The sequence below is a fragment of the Pungitius pungitius genome, chromosome 15 (assembly GCF_949316345.1).
Source record: "Pungitius pungitius chromosome 15, fPunPun2.1, whole genome shotgun sequence".
NCBI classification, from domain to species: Eukaryota; Metazoa; Chordata; class Actinopteri; order Perciformes; family Gasterosteidae; genus Pungitius; species Pungitius pungitius.
Genome location: NC_084914.1, coordinates 12,561,788 through 12,578,838, shown reverse-complemented (window position 1 = coordinate 12,578,838; position 17,051 = coordinate 12,561,788). Strand labels below are relative to the sequence as shown.

Genomic DNA, 17,051 nt, shown 5'->3' with positions numbered 1-17,051 from the left:
GTTGGTAGTGTGGGGAACATTTTGCTTAAGCGGTAAGACATGGTAAGGGGTTAGGGTAGCGTTAAGGGTTGGTGACTAATTTTCCCCCCAATTTAAAGGAATAGTTTGACATTTTGAGAATGATGCTTTTTGCTTTCTTGGCCGAAATCAATGAGTGTGTGAGTTGCTTGGCAACCTCACGATGAAGATGAAGACAATACCAAAGATCTATAAGGTCTATAGGAAAGGTGACGCATTGCAAGCTGTGCCGATGGTTTAATGAAGGTTTGATCAATGGTCTCAGGGTGTATTTGCCTATGTTTTGTACAAGCAGGAGCTACGCTACAGGGTGGAGCAAAGTACATCTTAACATTATATCCTGAGCTGAAAATACACTGGAAAAGGGTCATCTTTGGACATCTCCCAGACTGGCCGACGCTGTGTCTTGACCTGTCAATCACTAGAGAGCCCCACCCTTAAGATCCTCTACTTTGCTCTAGATGGGACCGTCATTTACTAATCGAACATTGTTCAGTATAAGAAGAAGAAGTAAACTTGTGGGGTCTCATCTCATCATGATCTCATCTAACTAGTATGTTCTCATTATTGTGTTTTATTTGCAATTAACACATATATTAAACCGTTTTTTGGAAAGTGGTTAGCCCTCTAAAAGGCTCTACACTATTGATGCTGCTCTCCGTGTGCTGTGTTATGTCACTCCAACATCATGTCAACCCATAAGCAGCCCATCACAACGCTAAATGGAGGAGGTTTCTTAAACGGATACTTCCACTCGTCATTCAGATCGTTATCACCACAGGGGCTGGCTTTCCACATACCACCAGTGGTCCAAAGAATGAACCCCTGAGATCCTCAGGGCCATTAAGTCAGTAGTAAACAGAGATTTATTTATGGCTCCACAGTCCATGTCGTCAAGATGTTGATATTCTAGCGAGGAAAGAGAAAGGCCAACTGGGACAAAAATATGATTTCCAGAAAGAAGCCTATGAGTTATTCAGCATCCAGACTGCTGTTTCCAATTTGGTGATGGAATAAGTAAGTCTCTTGGAAATTAAGCCTTTTTTCAAAATTAAGTTTTGCAGACATTTTAGGTTCTTGCCTCAAAGCTTTCTCTTTTGCTGAAATTGCATATCCTTTATATTATTATAAAGCAGATAAAAAACACATGGTCGCCACAACAGATCCTATTATTTATGTATTTTCTTTATTTATTATTATAGGTCTCAAGCCTATTCAGTTAAATGAAAAGCTTATAGACCACAGGGACTGAACAAGATGAAATTATGAATAAAGTCTTCTTGGGAAAAATATTGATGATTTCTGACATTATTATTAAAGCTGTACCCAAAATGTTTGCCATCCCTTAATGAAAAATATGGAAGTAAAATCTTCTTTTTGAATATTTTCTTCAACTTCTCAAATTACATATCACATCTATGTGATACCAAATGTGGATGAAGATCCATTGAAAATTGTATTTTATCCCCTATTTATACTTCATTTTTTCTGTAATAAATCATCATCGAGCATTTTTGTCTTGCGGATTTCTCTCTTTTATCTTCCTGATCTTTCACTTCATTAGGACTCTTCCCATTTCCTTTTTGTTCAGTGAAACCGGTTCCTGGTAAAGGACCTCTACTGAACTTGGGCATTTCCACAACAGTAACACCTGTAATTGGTCTCCTGGGGCCCTGGAGCCCCTTGCCTGTTCTTCCTTAACCCCGCCACAGAGCTGCCTGGCTGCTGTCCATGGTGCTGATATGTAAATGATGGCTTTGTGATGGACGATGCCTCCGTGGTGCTCAGCACTCTGTCACATACACTTAATACTTCCTCCTGTCTCATGCATGATTGCATTTCTGGAATGCAAAAAGCCATTCTACAAAACAACCATGAAGTGTCCTTTTTGAAGATATAAAAGTACAGGAAATAGGTTTTGATGCACCAGAAAACAAAAGGTTGATACAAATCTTGTATGTTGGTTACATCAAAAGTAAAATCAAATGATAATGCAATTGTGTTTCGTAAAAGACTTCAGTCTTCAGTCAAAGAGCACACACGGTGCCTGGCTTTTTTTTCTTCTTCTTTATTATAACGTGTAGCTTTTGGGGGGTATAGTGTGTGTTGAATTATTTCTATTCCACCAACAGAGCCCAGCCACACATCGTCATGCTTAAACTGTGTTTCTTTACGTATATACCACATTTTTACTTTTCAATTATTTATATTCCAACACCAGTGCAATGCAGTAAAACATAGCAGGAATAAAGTTTGGGGCCAGCGCAGACTCGTTCGACTCTCCACAACGCGGTGTGAAGGTTGTCTTCACTGACAGCGACCATCCACACACCTTATGTGGGATTGTTGTCTGTCACAGAGATCTGCAGAAGAGATACATACTGAGAGGTGGATACAGCCCGTCCCCAGGATTTACAAATATATCTATGAATCTATTTTCCCTGCGAACAAAGCTCAAGTTGGTCATCGGACACAGAAAACTCCCCAGCCCAGGAGCAGCAGCCTATTTGCAGACTGCGCCGCCCCTCAGCACCCTGTGGTTTCACTAAATGAATACTTTAATTTCCTCAATGAACGCTAGCAAGGGGACATCATTTTGTCTCTGATCACCACCACCCATCAGAGCTTGTAATTGGTGTCTGTTAGAACGGGACAGCCAAAACCAATCATAATCGAGTTGTGAAAGCAGATTCAGAAGAGCAGTCCAGATGAGCAGAAGCTACAGATGCTTCATTGATAGACCATCAAACGCGCTATATCTCACAATATGTGGACTGATAGAGGAGGCGTTGGCATTTCAGAAAGCTACACCGATGATACGGCCAACACACACACACACACACACACACACACACACACACACACACACACACGTACGCACGCACGCACACACGCACGCACGCACGCACGCACGCACACACACACACGCACCCCCCTCCACACACACCACATACAGAGAAGTGGACACTTTGAGAATTGCAGCGCGCTTCCTCGCTCATAGGAAAAGCTGCGCTTCTCCATTCCTCCTTTTCTTTTTTAAATGCGTAGTCCTTGTTTATTTATTTCATTTTTTTTTATTTGTTTGCTTTAGCGTTCTGAACACGGACCGGTTCAATTGCAGCACAGCATTCTAAAATAAACTCCACTCGTGACCTGCCATTAGGAGGAAAACTTTTTCCGGATCATCCGTCTCCCTCGCTGTTGGCGCGCAGGCAGAAGGCTCCCACTGCGCAGCCCGTGTGGAGAGACAGGCTGCCCCTCCGGCGCTTTGGTTCGCCATTGGACGGCGCGTTAGCATTACTACAGGTGGGTGGCGTTTTCATTTCGCTCGGTGCCGGGGTTCGGTCCCGTGCGGCTATCAGTAGCATGTGTCGCCGTTTACGTGTTTTCTTTTCAACTTGCAGGTTATTAGATACAGAGCCCGTAGATATTCTCGCGGTTATTGGCTGTGCGGGTGCGTGCGTACTCGGAGAGAGGGTGGAGAGGAGGAAGGCGCAAGGTGGATTGTCCAGTGTGCTTCAGATGAATGTTTTTGTGTTGCAGACAACACCATGAACTCGTCCGCAGGTGCAGGGAACTACCGCAGGGGATCCACCAAGGGAGAGAAGGTAATTTATATTTGAAGCCACCTCATTTCCACCACTTGTTCACATTCTGCAGCTATTTCATTTCTAACCACCTTGCTGTCGTCAATTGGCACTGCGTTGTTGGAGTATACTTTTGAAGGCGAACAGCGGGTGCGTGAGGAGAGCATTTCGTGTCCTTTAGTGTGGACTCATCACCCCACTCAGGTAGAAGAGGACCAGAGTGGTGCGATACGTGCCAGCGAGATGCTGCTGTCCCTCGCGTCTTTTTTGGAGTAATCTCAGACTGTAACTTTTTTAGATCAGATTTACTTTCCCCTCTTGTTTTGACGTCATATTATAAGTCCATTTTATTGATACGCATTTATTTAAGTGCAGAATAACTTGTAATAGAAATTGTCTGGAACCAACAAGTGACTCGCAACAGCCTGTGCTCGTATCAAGGCGAAGGCACTCCGAAATGTCATTTCATTGGTAGTTTCCCACTTGGTTTTAGACGTTAAGACTCGAAAGACCAAATCATTTGATAAGATACTTGTTTGCCAAGTTAATGTTCTAAATGGAGAGTCTGTCCGCAGCAAACCCAATTAGGTTTTCCTGATAAGAGTTTTCTATTCCAGCTCTGACTTGATGTTTTTTTTCCTTTGCTTAACTTACAATTAATAAATGATATAAATCATCGCAGTCAGGTCATAGTGTGGGGGAATCATCTCTAAAGGAGCCCACCTCCATAGCAATAAAACGACCATAATGCCATCTCCGAGCACCAAGAGCCAAAGTTAACTTGAACTGGACACGTCGATTGTGGTTTCAGTACAAATCTGTTGACGCATGCGTCCGTTCCCCCCACGTGTGGTAGTCTGATGGGACCCGGGAAATAATGGAAAATGTGACAAATCTGCCTCCAGGGGGCATTTCACCCCCAAAGATATGTATATATAATTATGCATTGTATAGATGAAAGACCTTGAGGGTGAGGAAATCTCAGAGTTGTAGCCCATCAATTCACCATATTAGTTTCATCATATTAAGCCCTGCATGTTTGACGTAACTGTGTTCCATTCAGTCGGATGTGCGGTGAGTTTCTTGCGCTTGTCAGTGTCAGTGGGTGGAGATCGATTAGACTTTGAGTGACGGTTGATATCATCCAATGTCTTCCGTTGAACCGATGCTGGAGTAGTTTGCCCTCTGCTGGAGGCACAAAGTCACGCACTGACTCCAAATCAAGCTTGTCAAGATTGTTTTAAAATATTCTTTGCCTCCTGACTTTTTAATCCTTCTGTAAGTTTCTTTTTTTTTTAAACATTTTTTTTACCAATTTCCCCACGTGCAATGAGAAGTTCTGCCTCTGAACATTCCACATTTTTGCTGACCACTTATTTTACAGCTCGATGCACAGAAAGCCCATTAGTCCTGAAGAGTAAAGTTTCTGTGACCAGAGTTTGACTCTTTAAGGACTCGCAGGCACAGCCTATTCAATTTTACCATATAATCTGCTGTCAATTTGCATAGAAAAGAAATCATTATGTCTGGCTGTCCATATCTAAGCTGCCCACTCTCAGAGGATAGAGCAAATTTGGAGGAAATGCAGACATGCCTTCACTGAACCTCATTACACTGGATTTGGTTGGTATGATCCTGCATGCATGAAATAAAAACGTACTCGCCGTGTGGATACGTTCTCATTACTGTGTTCATATGCCAAGCTTTTTTCTTTCTTGGTTTGGTATATTTAGTAAAGCAAAGCAAAGCCCTTTGCAAGCACGATGTCCAAATCACTCATTCACCGCAGCTGCGGCGATCTTTCAAAAAACCCAGTTCATATCTCCTGTCATCACATCTTTATCAGTGGCAGCATCTCAAACTCAAAATATGTGGTTTTCTTTGGGGATGCACCACGCAAAACTCAAACAAAGATTTGGATTCAGTGGCTTTTTTCTTTGTTCAAATCATTTCTATTATGTTATTTCCAGCCCTCGATGGTGTTACCACATGATTACTGTAGTGCACAACTTTTTTTTGCATTAAGCCTTTTGGAGCTTTGGTTTGTTGTCTGCTGTTGCTGCTTCTGTGGGGAAATCTTTTTTTTTTTGGATGTATTTTTTTTTTTTTACAGTGGAGCTTATGCTGTAATACCCGAGAGAATTCACAAATCCCAACGTCCAAATGTGCTCTGCAGAAAGAGAAGAGAAGCATGGGCTGTTGTGTGGACCAATATGCTTTATGTTTCTAGTATCTTGTGTTGTTTTGAGACACAGGACCATGCAGATCCACAAGGTTAAGAACATGTAAATCAGATGGAAAGGGCACTCTGCATATTTTAATTCCCCCCCCCCCTGACATGGCCCAGAAATAGCAGAAAAACACATTTTGAGCTACGACGTTTTGTCTCATCTGGTGTTGTCTGATGCTCTGAAAGCCGCTACCTTCCTCCTTAGTGTGGTCTTCCATCATTTGCGTTTACAGGGAGGGACTGAGAGGCTGTCAGACAGCAGACGGGCGCTCAGCTGTTTGCAAGATGTGAATGCTATTGTTTCACCCTCTGAAAAAAAATCTCAGTTACTGTCTCTACTGTTCAGGCCCATCTCAAATGTTTGTATAGATCTGGGGTTTGTTGCTTGTTGCATGTCTTTCATTTTCTTTCGTTCAAGTATTTTCCATGGAACATGATTGTAGCTTTGATCTGTTTGATCAGGTTAGTTTTGAGAGCAACTGCATCAGAAGAGGGTTTCGAAAGTATGTTTTCGATTCACTGGTTCCCTGGAGTAGAGTCGCACGGACAAACTTTCACCGGAATGATTAGTATGCGGCAGGAACATGTCGGGATGAAATGCCTTTCAAAAGCATTCTGTATTCAACTAGTGAGCCCTCTGTATTCCTGCATTCAAACATTGTGCTTTGAATTGCCTGCTTAAAATGTTGGTATTGCTGCCCACAGCCGCTATTAGCCGGTGCAAAATGACTTTCATTTTTCTGACGCACACACATGCACACGCACGTCTCGATACCATCTGTTTATTTTAATCCAATGGCCGCGTTGAGAGGGATAATGCGGCGGTGAACAATATGCTATTGTTCAACGAAATGAAACCCGGAGACGGAGAAACAACGAGGGGCGGCCATCAGCAAGGGACAACACCACTCAACAGCAGTCATTTGTCACCACAAAACCCCCCCTGTGCCGAGGGTCCGGCTCTTCTGGGAAGGTCAGCCGTAGAGCAGAACCGTGTTCATGAAAGCTTCTCTGGCCACCGCATGGCTCTTCATACATGGACGCCACCGTGCTCTTGCGTTACTCCCCGAGGCGCAGGGTTCATCTGTAGCTGCCTGGCCGCAGCAGATGACCTGATAGAGCTGCGAGTGTAGAAGCCGCTTGCGTCTCCCTGATAAAGGTACGCACCGCGCAGACACATGTACGCACAGATTCCTGGAATCTTTCCCACCCTGAGTTGTATTCTCCATTTGTACCTTTGCACCACTGCCCTTCCCTGGGCTGAAGGAGGAGCGGGTCTGAGAGGCATACCAAGTGCATCCATGTGGATCTGGGATCCACAGGGAGGAGCGCAGGTGGAGGATGCTCCTGGCCTTGGAGTTGATTAGCCGGGGATAGGTGCTGTGGTCTGTCTGAAGGTCAAGATCAGAGCTGGGCTGAGGACACATAAGGTTTTCCCGGCCTCACGGGGCATAAAGTTGTGATGGGAGATTTGATTAAAACTTTTATGCTGCACGGTAGAACACACTTTTATACACAGAGGGTACACACAGCCACACAAACTGTGCTTCTAACAGTAAGAAAAACGTAAAGAGGAACATGCTTATAGGGATGATTTGCTCCTTTTCAATTCAGGTAGAGCTTTTGGCATCCACCGGTGTAATTTATTGATTTGTTCATTAGTTTATCATTTTGATTAACCAGCTGTAGTGACTATTGGATAAGCCAAAACCTAAACTGATGATTTCATCATCCCTGTGCTATCTGGTGATCAATCCAGCCTTCTCTCTGGATCCAGAGAGCCCCACGGTCTTTCGATTAAACATGATGATATGCGGATTTAATAACACCAAAATGCACCCTGTCGCTGCGATTTTTAAGTACGGCAATAAACCAATATGTCCTCAATTCGTTCGTGCCAGATTGCCCACACTTAATTAATGATTTTCTTTTGACTTCTGCTCCTAAGAGGCTTTACCGCCGGCGCTCGCTCTGCAAAATCAGCAGGAGGTGACAAACGGAAGAAATCAGTCTCCATATACAAGTAAAAAGAAAATGAAAGCCTGCACATTGTTATCCATATTTTAGGATGATAGATCCGCACAACACCTTTGTGCTTTACAGCAGTAACGGCGCTGACCTTCTACACTAATTGCAATTAAAGTGACTTACTGTGAGCAAGCAGAGTTTATACACATATAGGAGTGTATGTCATGGCTATAAATGTGACGAAAATGTAAGATGACCAATAAGGGGCTTGTTTAAAGGACCCCGGGGAAATGTCATGGCACAAAATCAGCTCGTTAGCAGCAATGGGTGTAACTACAACCACCAAGTCTTGTATTAACTCAAAGGACTTTATTATTCCCCGGTACAGTCACTGGAGCAATTATTCTCTCAGATTAAACCTTGTCTCCTGGGATGGGCATGCAAATATGAACTTAAGCTGTTTTGTATCCGTGGTAAAGAGTATGGCTTTACATCCCGGCTTGATTAACATGAAAAGGGAAGGAAAAGCTTTCAGCCTGCAGCTGTTTCCTTCGGTCCTTCAGTTTTTGATTTAAAGCTTTTATTGTCTGTGATTTTTCTGTGATTTCACTGTCTACCTTTTAACTTAGTGCACTCCTCTATAAACATCTATTGACATCCTGAGTTCGGTGTGCAAATTGAGCACGTAAAATATGAGCTACGGCCAGGCGATCATTAGTGACACACTGCTACAGTTGGAGGAGAGAAGAACCCCTCTTTAAACGAGGAAATTAGTCATGGTCAAAAAGAAATTTGTCAGACTTTATTAATGAAGCTGCTTTCTGTCAAAAAAGAACATTATTTATTACAACTATTCTTTTTCACTTATGCAATGAATATTTGGCAAGGTCACTTTGGAGTAGGGCACATTTTACTAATGCATGTTGAATAGCCTGAGGCCCTGTTCTGCAATGTCATACTGCTCCATCAATACAAGCCATGATTCAACTCCAGAGTCCGCACCTGAACGGGGGTTTAACTGTGTGTGTTTGTGTGATTCAGTGCTCCTGAGTGAGTTATGAGTGTGTTGTCTGTGCTGGTCTTCTCAAAGCACGGGGCTTCTTGCCTCAGGCTTTTTGTCATATCCACTTGAGTAGATCGTATTAAGAATTGAGGGGATGGTTGTGATTTTCCCCGAGAAATAGGACTACTTCCAGTTCTATCAAATACATTTCATTCCATCTTCCCATTGCCCCATGCTGTGTTCTGTTTGAATGAAGTGGTTACGCTGTCTCAGCCCTGGGATTGAATACACAAGGCTCGAATGCTACATAAATAAGCGGTGTGGCCCGTGCCAGGCTTCTGTCCTGTTAGCATGGTTTGATTGGTGTGTGGGTGTGATGGGGAGGGGGGGGGGGGCAGAGGGGGAAGCGGGGGGGGGGTTGTATTTTACGATGTGGAAGACAGGCAGCATGAATATTACTTGAGCCTAATCCCAACCAAGCTGCACAGAGGACTGAATTGATCAATTTCTCACTGAAAGGGGGGAGGATGGCAGTATTCCCACCGATAGGTTGACAAACAATTTGTGGATATTATTTATATCTATAGCGTGTGTCAACGTTTTCTACATTATCCACCTTTGCTGGGAAAAGTCAGTTGAGTTGCGTGGGTGAGAGAGGGAGTGAGCCAGGGAGGGTGGAGGGAGTAAGGACGCAGCCTGAGCAGTGGAGAGGCCCCCCCACCCTCCTCCCGGATGGAGGCAACGGCGGTGTCTGCGTGATGGATTCCCCCCCCGGCGAGGAGAGAGGGAGTTGATTTGGTCGGGCTCTTGGACCCCCGGGTCATCCTCTCCCGTAGCTGCAGGGAGGGAGGGGACTTTGCAGGCACCTCCGGCAGCCTCAACTTTCCAGCACAAAGGTGTGTGTGTGTGTGTGTGTGTGTCTGAGCGCAGCGAGAGGTGAAAGGCAAGTGGCACTTTTCTGGCCATGTCTGTCCTCATAGCCACCCAGCTGACGAGAGACACCAGCATTCCTTCCAGAAGGGTAAGGCGCCTCTTTAGCATGCATGGCACGCTGTGGGGGAATGTCTGTGTTTATGGGCAGAGTCTCCTGCTCCTCCTGGCCGGGTTTGATAACAACTGGGCAAGTAGGCGGTGGAGGTGGCGGGTGAGGGGGTGAGGGGGGGGGGGGGGGGGGGGGTTGTGTGTGATGGCGGGTCTTTGGCGTCCCTTCTGATGATCTTAATGGGCAAACGGTTCCTGATGATTTTTGTGCAGACTTACTTCTGATGAATGGTTTGCTTACATTTGCCGTGGAGAATGCTTAGTGCCTCATTATTATTCTTTGTGATGTGTTGCCATCTAATGAGTTCTCACCCTCTTTGGGAAACAGAAGTATTAATGCGGCAGAGATATATGGAATTTTAGATCATTGTTTTTTGTAGTTGGCATGTTCTGAATTTAGACATTTTTGTTTACTCTTTGAAATAAATCAGTTATCTTTTAGGTCGACCAATTGATCAATGCAGACTTGTTTTGTTGCTTTCCTCCTTTCATGCAAATCTGAGATTTAAAAAAAAAAGCAGTGGAAGCAGGGTGGTTCAGATTACGACTCTCCATGTGAGGAGCTCCCTCCCTTCCTTCATCCCAGCGCCTTTGCAGCCCTTGTTCCACGCTATCCATCCACGCTCAAACATGTGTGGAAATAAATGCTTAATGACACACTCTCCTGTTCAGATCTCCCCTTCTCCCCCTTCTTCCTATCATCTGCTGCTGTTACAATCCACGATTGTAGTCTGCTGCTCCCCTCAAACGTAGCCACAGTCTATTTTACCACATCAGCCTGATTTAAACTGCATTTCCTCAGTGACTTATCTGGCACCATTTCAATTTGGGCTCAGTACATAGCTCTTTTCATCCGTAATATACTGGAGGATTCAGCACTTATTCTCCGTGGAAGATAATAATATGGCGGATCCTAAGGGCTACAGTTTTCAGTCCCAGAAAACAGAGTTCAGAAAGGAACCCATGCTTGAATATCTACAGTGATGTGAATTTATGGTGGCTTTTTCATAACAATGGGGCATGAATTGTGGAATCTACACGAGCCTTAGTATGTGTTTATGCTTGTTGTTATCGCCTACTATTAAGGGAATATGAAGTGAAGAGAATTCAGCGACTCCTTTGGTTCTGTTTTTGTGTAGCAGGTCACAATTGTAATAAAGTGGCGTGAATGGCAGCCCACAGTTATTGAATCCACCGTTGTACCAAGGCCCGAGATGAGCCCAGAGTTGTTGGCGTGTAATTCAGTGTCAACGTATTCCTCTGCACAGCCCGGTTGACTTGGGGCTTCAGGGAGGCATAATTCAATTTTGATAAACACTGACAGAGGGAGATGTGTGTGTGTGTGTGTGAGAGAGAGAGAAGGAGAGCAATAGGCATTCATTTAAGACATCTTCAATATATCATTGTGATCCCGATGGGAAAGGCATATATTTGTATCTGTACATAGTACTCAATGTTTATGTTTTCCTTGTCCAGCAGAAACAGGAAAGATTTAAACGCTCCAATGTGCACACATGTAAGATTGTGTTAAGGATAAGATGCTCATTCTGATGGTGTATCTATTAGTCTGTCCGTGTGTCTTTATATCTAATTTACTTTGTTCCAAGTGATCTCAAAGTCCCTCAAGTGCAACATAACAAAGTTGATGTTAATGTTTTGTCACTCCTATGATCATTACGTGTCTTACTGCTGTTCGGGGGACAATAGCACTCTAAACTTTTGCACTTGTCATGAAATGGCGACTGTGGGAACAGGAAGTAGTTTAACATGTTACCTCAATTTACGTGTGTGCTGCAACTTGAGCCATGCCTTTAAAACCATTACAAGTAGGCAGAATAGGCTATTGGCAGTATCTGAGATCAATATTAAACTGAATCTAGAGTGTCCTGTTTCTTTGACGTTTAACATTACGACACTAAGGGTTTTAAACTACTCTCTGCTCTCATGGGACAATTTTCACAGCCGCTTTTTACATAATGTGGACCCGGTTAGTTAAACCGAGCATATTAAAAATCGCTAACTTGTATTTGTTTTCAGAACAACTGCGTGCACATGCCCCTTTCACTCACTTTTGCCCTACATTTATTTTCTCAGTTTGACATCTAATCTCTCACAATGATTTGTAAAATGTGCATTTTCTGCTTGAAGATTGGTTCTAACACACATTTGATGTAGATAAATGATACGAATTATGTGGGCCCTTGTATAATGGACTGAAGACAGCTAAAATTAAACATGTAACAGGACCCCAGAAAGAAGACGCAAAGCAGGGACATTTAACCTGACACAGAATCTGACAGTCAGCAGGGTGTTGACTCACTTCATTGTCATGGTATCATGGGAAATCGTTGGAATCATTTTAATACCAAATGGAGAATTTTGCAAAATGATCCGATTAGGGTGGGCTGTAAATAAATCCACTCTGTTACATGCATGTAGAGTTGCGCGGTAACTTTGTTATTCAGCCAAGTGATGTTCAGAGGAAATTAGAAATTAGGCTGTTGCTTCCCCACCAGACACCGATTGATTGATTGATCTGCTTGCTCTTCCATCAATTTAATTCGTCAGTCATTTTGTCGCTGTGTAGCATGCTGATTGAAACTAGTCGGCATAAAGTTGCATTTGGTTGCATTTCAGTTACTGCAAACACATGGATGTGTGCATATGCATTGTATATATATACTGTATATATACTGTATATATTTTCTCACCTGATGCTGGCTGGGATTTACTCCAGCCCCTCTGCGACAAAGGATATGCATATATCTGTATGTATGTATATATATATATATCACTCCACTTAAATTGTTTAACATATTTTTGATACTACAAATGCGCTTAATGGAATTTTCTCAAGGCTTTTAAAGAATGTAAGAAAGAAAACCAACACAGAATACTAGAAAGCTAAAATTGATGCTAAAATACTTTTTGCCATTTGTTTACGTATTGCTGTTTACGTAACAGTTTAATTGGCCATTCACACTGTGTCTTCCCTGCAGCCCAGCTCAGTGTTCCAGTGGTCCTTGGCCCATGTGACAATTAGGGTATTTTATCAATAAATGGAAAGCAAATGACTTACATCTTCCCCTTTTATACAACAAGATAACACCTGTGCACTTTCAGCTAAATTATGTTGTTACCCCTGTGTTAAAATCCCTCCCTCTCACCCAGAGGAGTTTACTGAGCCCTAAAGCCATCCCTCACTGCATCATAAAGTGCTCAGATATGCATCATGACATTTCCATCAAAATACATTGTAATATAATGACAATGTCCCATATCACACCTGAAGTGACTTGTACTGGCTGTAACAGCACTGCTACCCACAGAGGTAGGCTGCAGCTATCATCATCATCATCGCTGTGCCTCTCCACATTTTTCCTCTAATAACGCATGTTCTTCGCCGCAGTAATGTTTGTGAGAGCGGGGAAGCTGTATAGCTCCAGTCTGCTGCTGTATCTGCAAGGTGGCGATATGGGGAGTCGAGCTGAGCCCGTGGCTCCCAGCGTGGTCCTGAGGGGAGCGTTAAAGCAGCCAGGCAGTTCACAGTAGCTCCCCAACAAGGTGGTGGAGATTGGAAGACATCTTTCTGGGACATTGGGATGGATATCAAGTGACTTGGACCTATTTCTCCAGGGGTGTGCAGACCCAGGAAAGGCTTTTATGATATAGAGGAACAAATGATGACAGACCGGGGCGAGAAGAGGAGGCTGTCAGAAGCCGGGATGCTCAGCGAGCAACATAAATCTCTGCTGCAATTAAAAAACATGCATCAAACAAATTCATTGATTCTGAGAAATTGGAGGGGAAGGGACTATACCTTTAATGTCCTGTGTACATTTTTAAAATAATGGATGACTAAACCAATCAATATTCTGCATTCTAGATAAATGTCCTATTGAAGAGCTGACATTGATAATACAAGCCATGTTTCCTCAAAGCCTCCAGCAGTTCTTTCAGAGCCAGAGATGACTCACCATTTGTTAAAAAGCAAGGAGGGGGGAGATATAATTGGACCCCACTCTTTGTTCAATGTCAAATATGGAATATTTTCTGCTGTTGTATTCAGTCTGCCTTGACTGTTTGCTGAAATATATGACAAAGTGGACTTGATTTCACTTAATGGGAGATGCCACAGCAGGGCTATTCAACAGAATGTGTGAAGGGCTGTTTGGACTCATACTTTAGTGCTGCTTTGAAGTTCTACCCGCGTGAAGATGACCTATTTCCAAGAAATCCGGCTTGGCCTCGGTGGAGTGACAGTTTGAGCTGTCACAGTGAGATGCTGTTGGGCGTTTGCCTGTGGCATCCATGACGGGGATGAGTTGGGAGCCTTTCCCCTCCGTCCACCCGACATAAGCCAGTATTCTGCATTTACCAGAAAGCTGCATGTCTGTGGACTCTCTGTGAGCACTTTAAGCATGAATTGTAAAGTATGAGCCCATGGTGCCCGTGGACGTGGGCTGATGGAAAATGAAACAAAAAAGGAAACAGGGAAGAGACACTTTCATGTTTTGAATTATTACCAGAAGGGATTTTATGGAAAGCACAACACCTTGCATTTTACGTTTTTGCAGGACAGACATATTTGCGATTTTTTGATGTTCAGGCATGTTGGAAAATGGAACAAATGTTGGTTTGTGGATGTGTTGTTCTTGACCCGTCAAGATTGGAATGTTCTCCAGAAACTTGAGCAGCAACAAGAGTGTTTGTTGTTTGACACCTGAGGCATAGGCGTGGTCAGCCTGCCCTAATCCAGAGCGCCACGGAGAGGCACTCGAGGTCCGTCCTATAGGGCTAAATAGGGCCTACAATCATTTGGCACACAACGTTATGACCCCGTCCATGAAATCATACGCGAGTCTGTCTTGTTAAGCACACCGTTGAAATAACCAAAATCATCGGTGACACTCGTGCAGCGGCCGAGGCGCGTTTGTGCGTAAAACGGCCACCGGGTGAAGTGCTGTGACGGAGGTGCCGCTCAGTAACGCTGCTCTCACAGCGCCGGTCACTTCTCATGCAGACTGCGTCTGAGGAGAGCACACCGTCCCGAGCTCTCTGCGTCCTTCACGCACACACACGCTCTCTCACACACACATACACACCGACTTCGTTCGCTGAGGACTGCCCGCCACGAAACCGAGGCGAACGTGTCGATTGCGTTATCTCGGGCTCTTTTGATTTGTAGCAACAGTCACCGGGGCTCTGGTGGGGATCGAGTATCTGATCGGAAACTCGGCGAATCCGCCCGCTGCTTCGCTGTGAGGCGGCATCGGGAAACTGGTGAGACGGCGTGCCGTGAATATAGATGAGAGCAACTATTGACACCTTCATCACCAACAGTCTGCCGTGCGCCCGGACAAAAGCCCAAAAGGACATCTCTGCGGCCAAGGATTCAGCTTTACTTCGGGTTGTGAGTCGTCCACTCTGGACAAATTCCTATTTGCTAGCTCGGTATCTTCACCTTATCTGTATTCTTTATCACGGAGGTGAAAACTGGCTGCCAGCAATCGGTTCTCCCCGGAGCTTACAGAAACCTATTATCTGCCCTAAAAAAAAAAAAAACTCGACTCAGGCGACACCCGCCTGTGACTCTGACATGTTGTAAGTTGCTCTATCTGAACTGGACCTATAATATGGCTTCGCTGTATCAGAGATTCAACGGGAAGATAAGCACGACCAATTCTTTCCCGCACCCACCTGAGGCCAGCCACCTTCTGGGTGGGCAGGTTGCAGACGAGGAAAACGCGGCGAAGACCCCTCAGCAACTCGCCGATGGCCGACCTCACGTCCAGTACCGCAAAAAAAGCTCGAGGGAGGACGAGGATGTGAGACACTTCTACTTTATTACCCGAAATAACCCATGCACCCTTGTGAAATATACAAGTGTTTAGTTGCTTTAGTTTTAGCCGACGGTACACATAGAAACTTTTGGTTTCACCTTCACAGTTTTTTCAACAAGTCCAGGTAGCAGTGTAACTAACTGTTGCTAGATTTTTTCATTTAATTGTTTTTGCTTGGTTGCATATTTTCTTTCTTTCTTTTTTTGTCAAGCTGCCTTAGCGTGAGTTTGCGCGGGTCCCGTCTATGACGTAATTTAGCAACTTCTTGTTTCATAACAAACATAACAAAAATGTTTCATAACATTTTTCCACGTCGTTGTTTAACAGAAAATGTCGACATCACCACCGCGAGAAGTGATCGTCTGTAGGTTTCATGTGTGAAGTTCTGTACGGAGAGCTCGCGTCCCCTCGTGCGCTGTCCGTGGTGCTGAAATTGAAATGGATGTTTTTAAAGCTTTGAGTTTTTCTATGCTGGTCACCATTTTGGCAGTTAAGGCACTGGAGCCAGGATATCAAAATTACGTAAAAGACTTTAGCCCTATTTAGATGTCTTGCCCAAACTTCTGTATGAGGGATGTCAGTTGCATTGTTCTGAATCCTATCCAGTGTGGACCTATAGTGGAAATATCAGGAAACAAACACAAGATCTGTGTTGTAACTTTAATGATTCGGATTCACTTCTCTGATGTTTGGTTATGTTGATAAAGTACACCATCGCCATTAATTGGTCAAATATTTGTCTTTAAGTTATCCCAAAATGGATTAAGTTCCCTCTCATGAGACACTATCTAACAGTGTTAGATTAAACTTCTTAAATAATAATAATGTGCCTAATGAAAGTAAGACAGGGTTTAAAGAGCTTTGAGTTGATTGTGTTGTCTTACTAATATTCTCTGATAAAACATCTATGAAAATACATGAAATACATTTCTTTCTCTCCTTTTTATTCTATAAACAAGGCTGTCCCTTTCTCTTTGAAATGGTCTTTCCATCTTTTAGACACCCGAGGCAGACCGTTCAAGTTAACACAGCGGCATCAGTATTTATTCTTTAGGTGTTGCTTGTTTGCAGATGATATTAGCTCAAATGTTTCCGCTTGCACAAGTGTCCCCGACTGGCCCTTTTATATTTATATAGCTGCCAACACTGTGATGTTCCTCTGAATTATTGATGTCTGTCACGTCAAGCAATAAGATTGGCAACAGGCGGACCTCTAAAACCGCTACGCCCATCAACAACAGGCTGAACCCGGTGTTTTGCATTTTCCCTTATTGACTTTATGAGCCTCCATGTCTATTATATTATATTCACTGCTACAGTTCACTAGCAATTAAACCGTGGGATTGGATTTTAGGAGTGTG

The 17,051-nt window shown here is 43.8% G+C and overlaps 1 protein-coding gene across 4 annotated transcripts in view; it reads left to right on the top strand.

Annotated features, from left to right (window-relative positions):
- Positions 1-3,006: 3,006 nt before the first annotated feature.
- Positions 3,007-17,051, top strand: part of LOC119209773 (dipeptidyl aminopeptidase-like protein 6) — a 60,368-nt gene continuing 46,323 nt past the window's right edge. The window contains exons 1-2 of one of the 4 annotated variants that reach the window (XM_037459324.2): positions 3,007-3,324; positions 3,562-3,626. In XM_037459324.2, coding sequence (XP_037315221.1) covers positions 3,570-3,626 — 57 coding nt within the window. In that variant the 5' untranslated portion in view covers positions 3,007-3,324; positions 3,562-3,569. Of the gene's footprint in view, positions 3,325-3,365; positions 3,627-9,753; positions 9,828-14,752; positions 15,676-17,051 lie in introns of those variants that run through there. The other 3 variants (XM_037459323.2, XM_037459325.2, XM_037459321.2) reach the window with 3 other exon arrangements.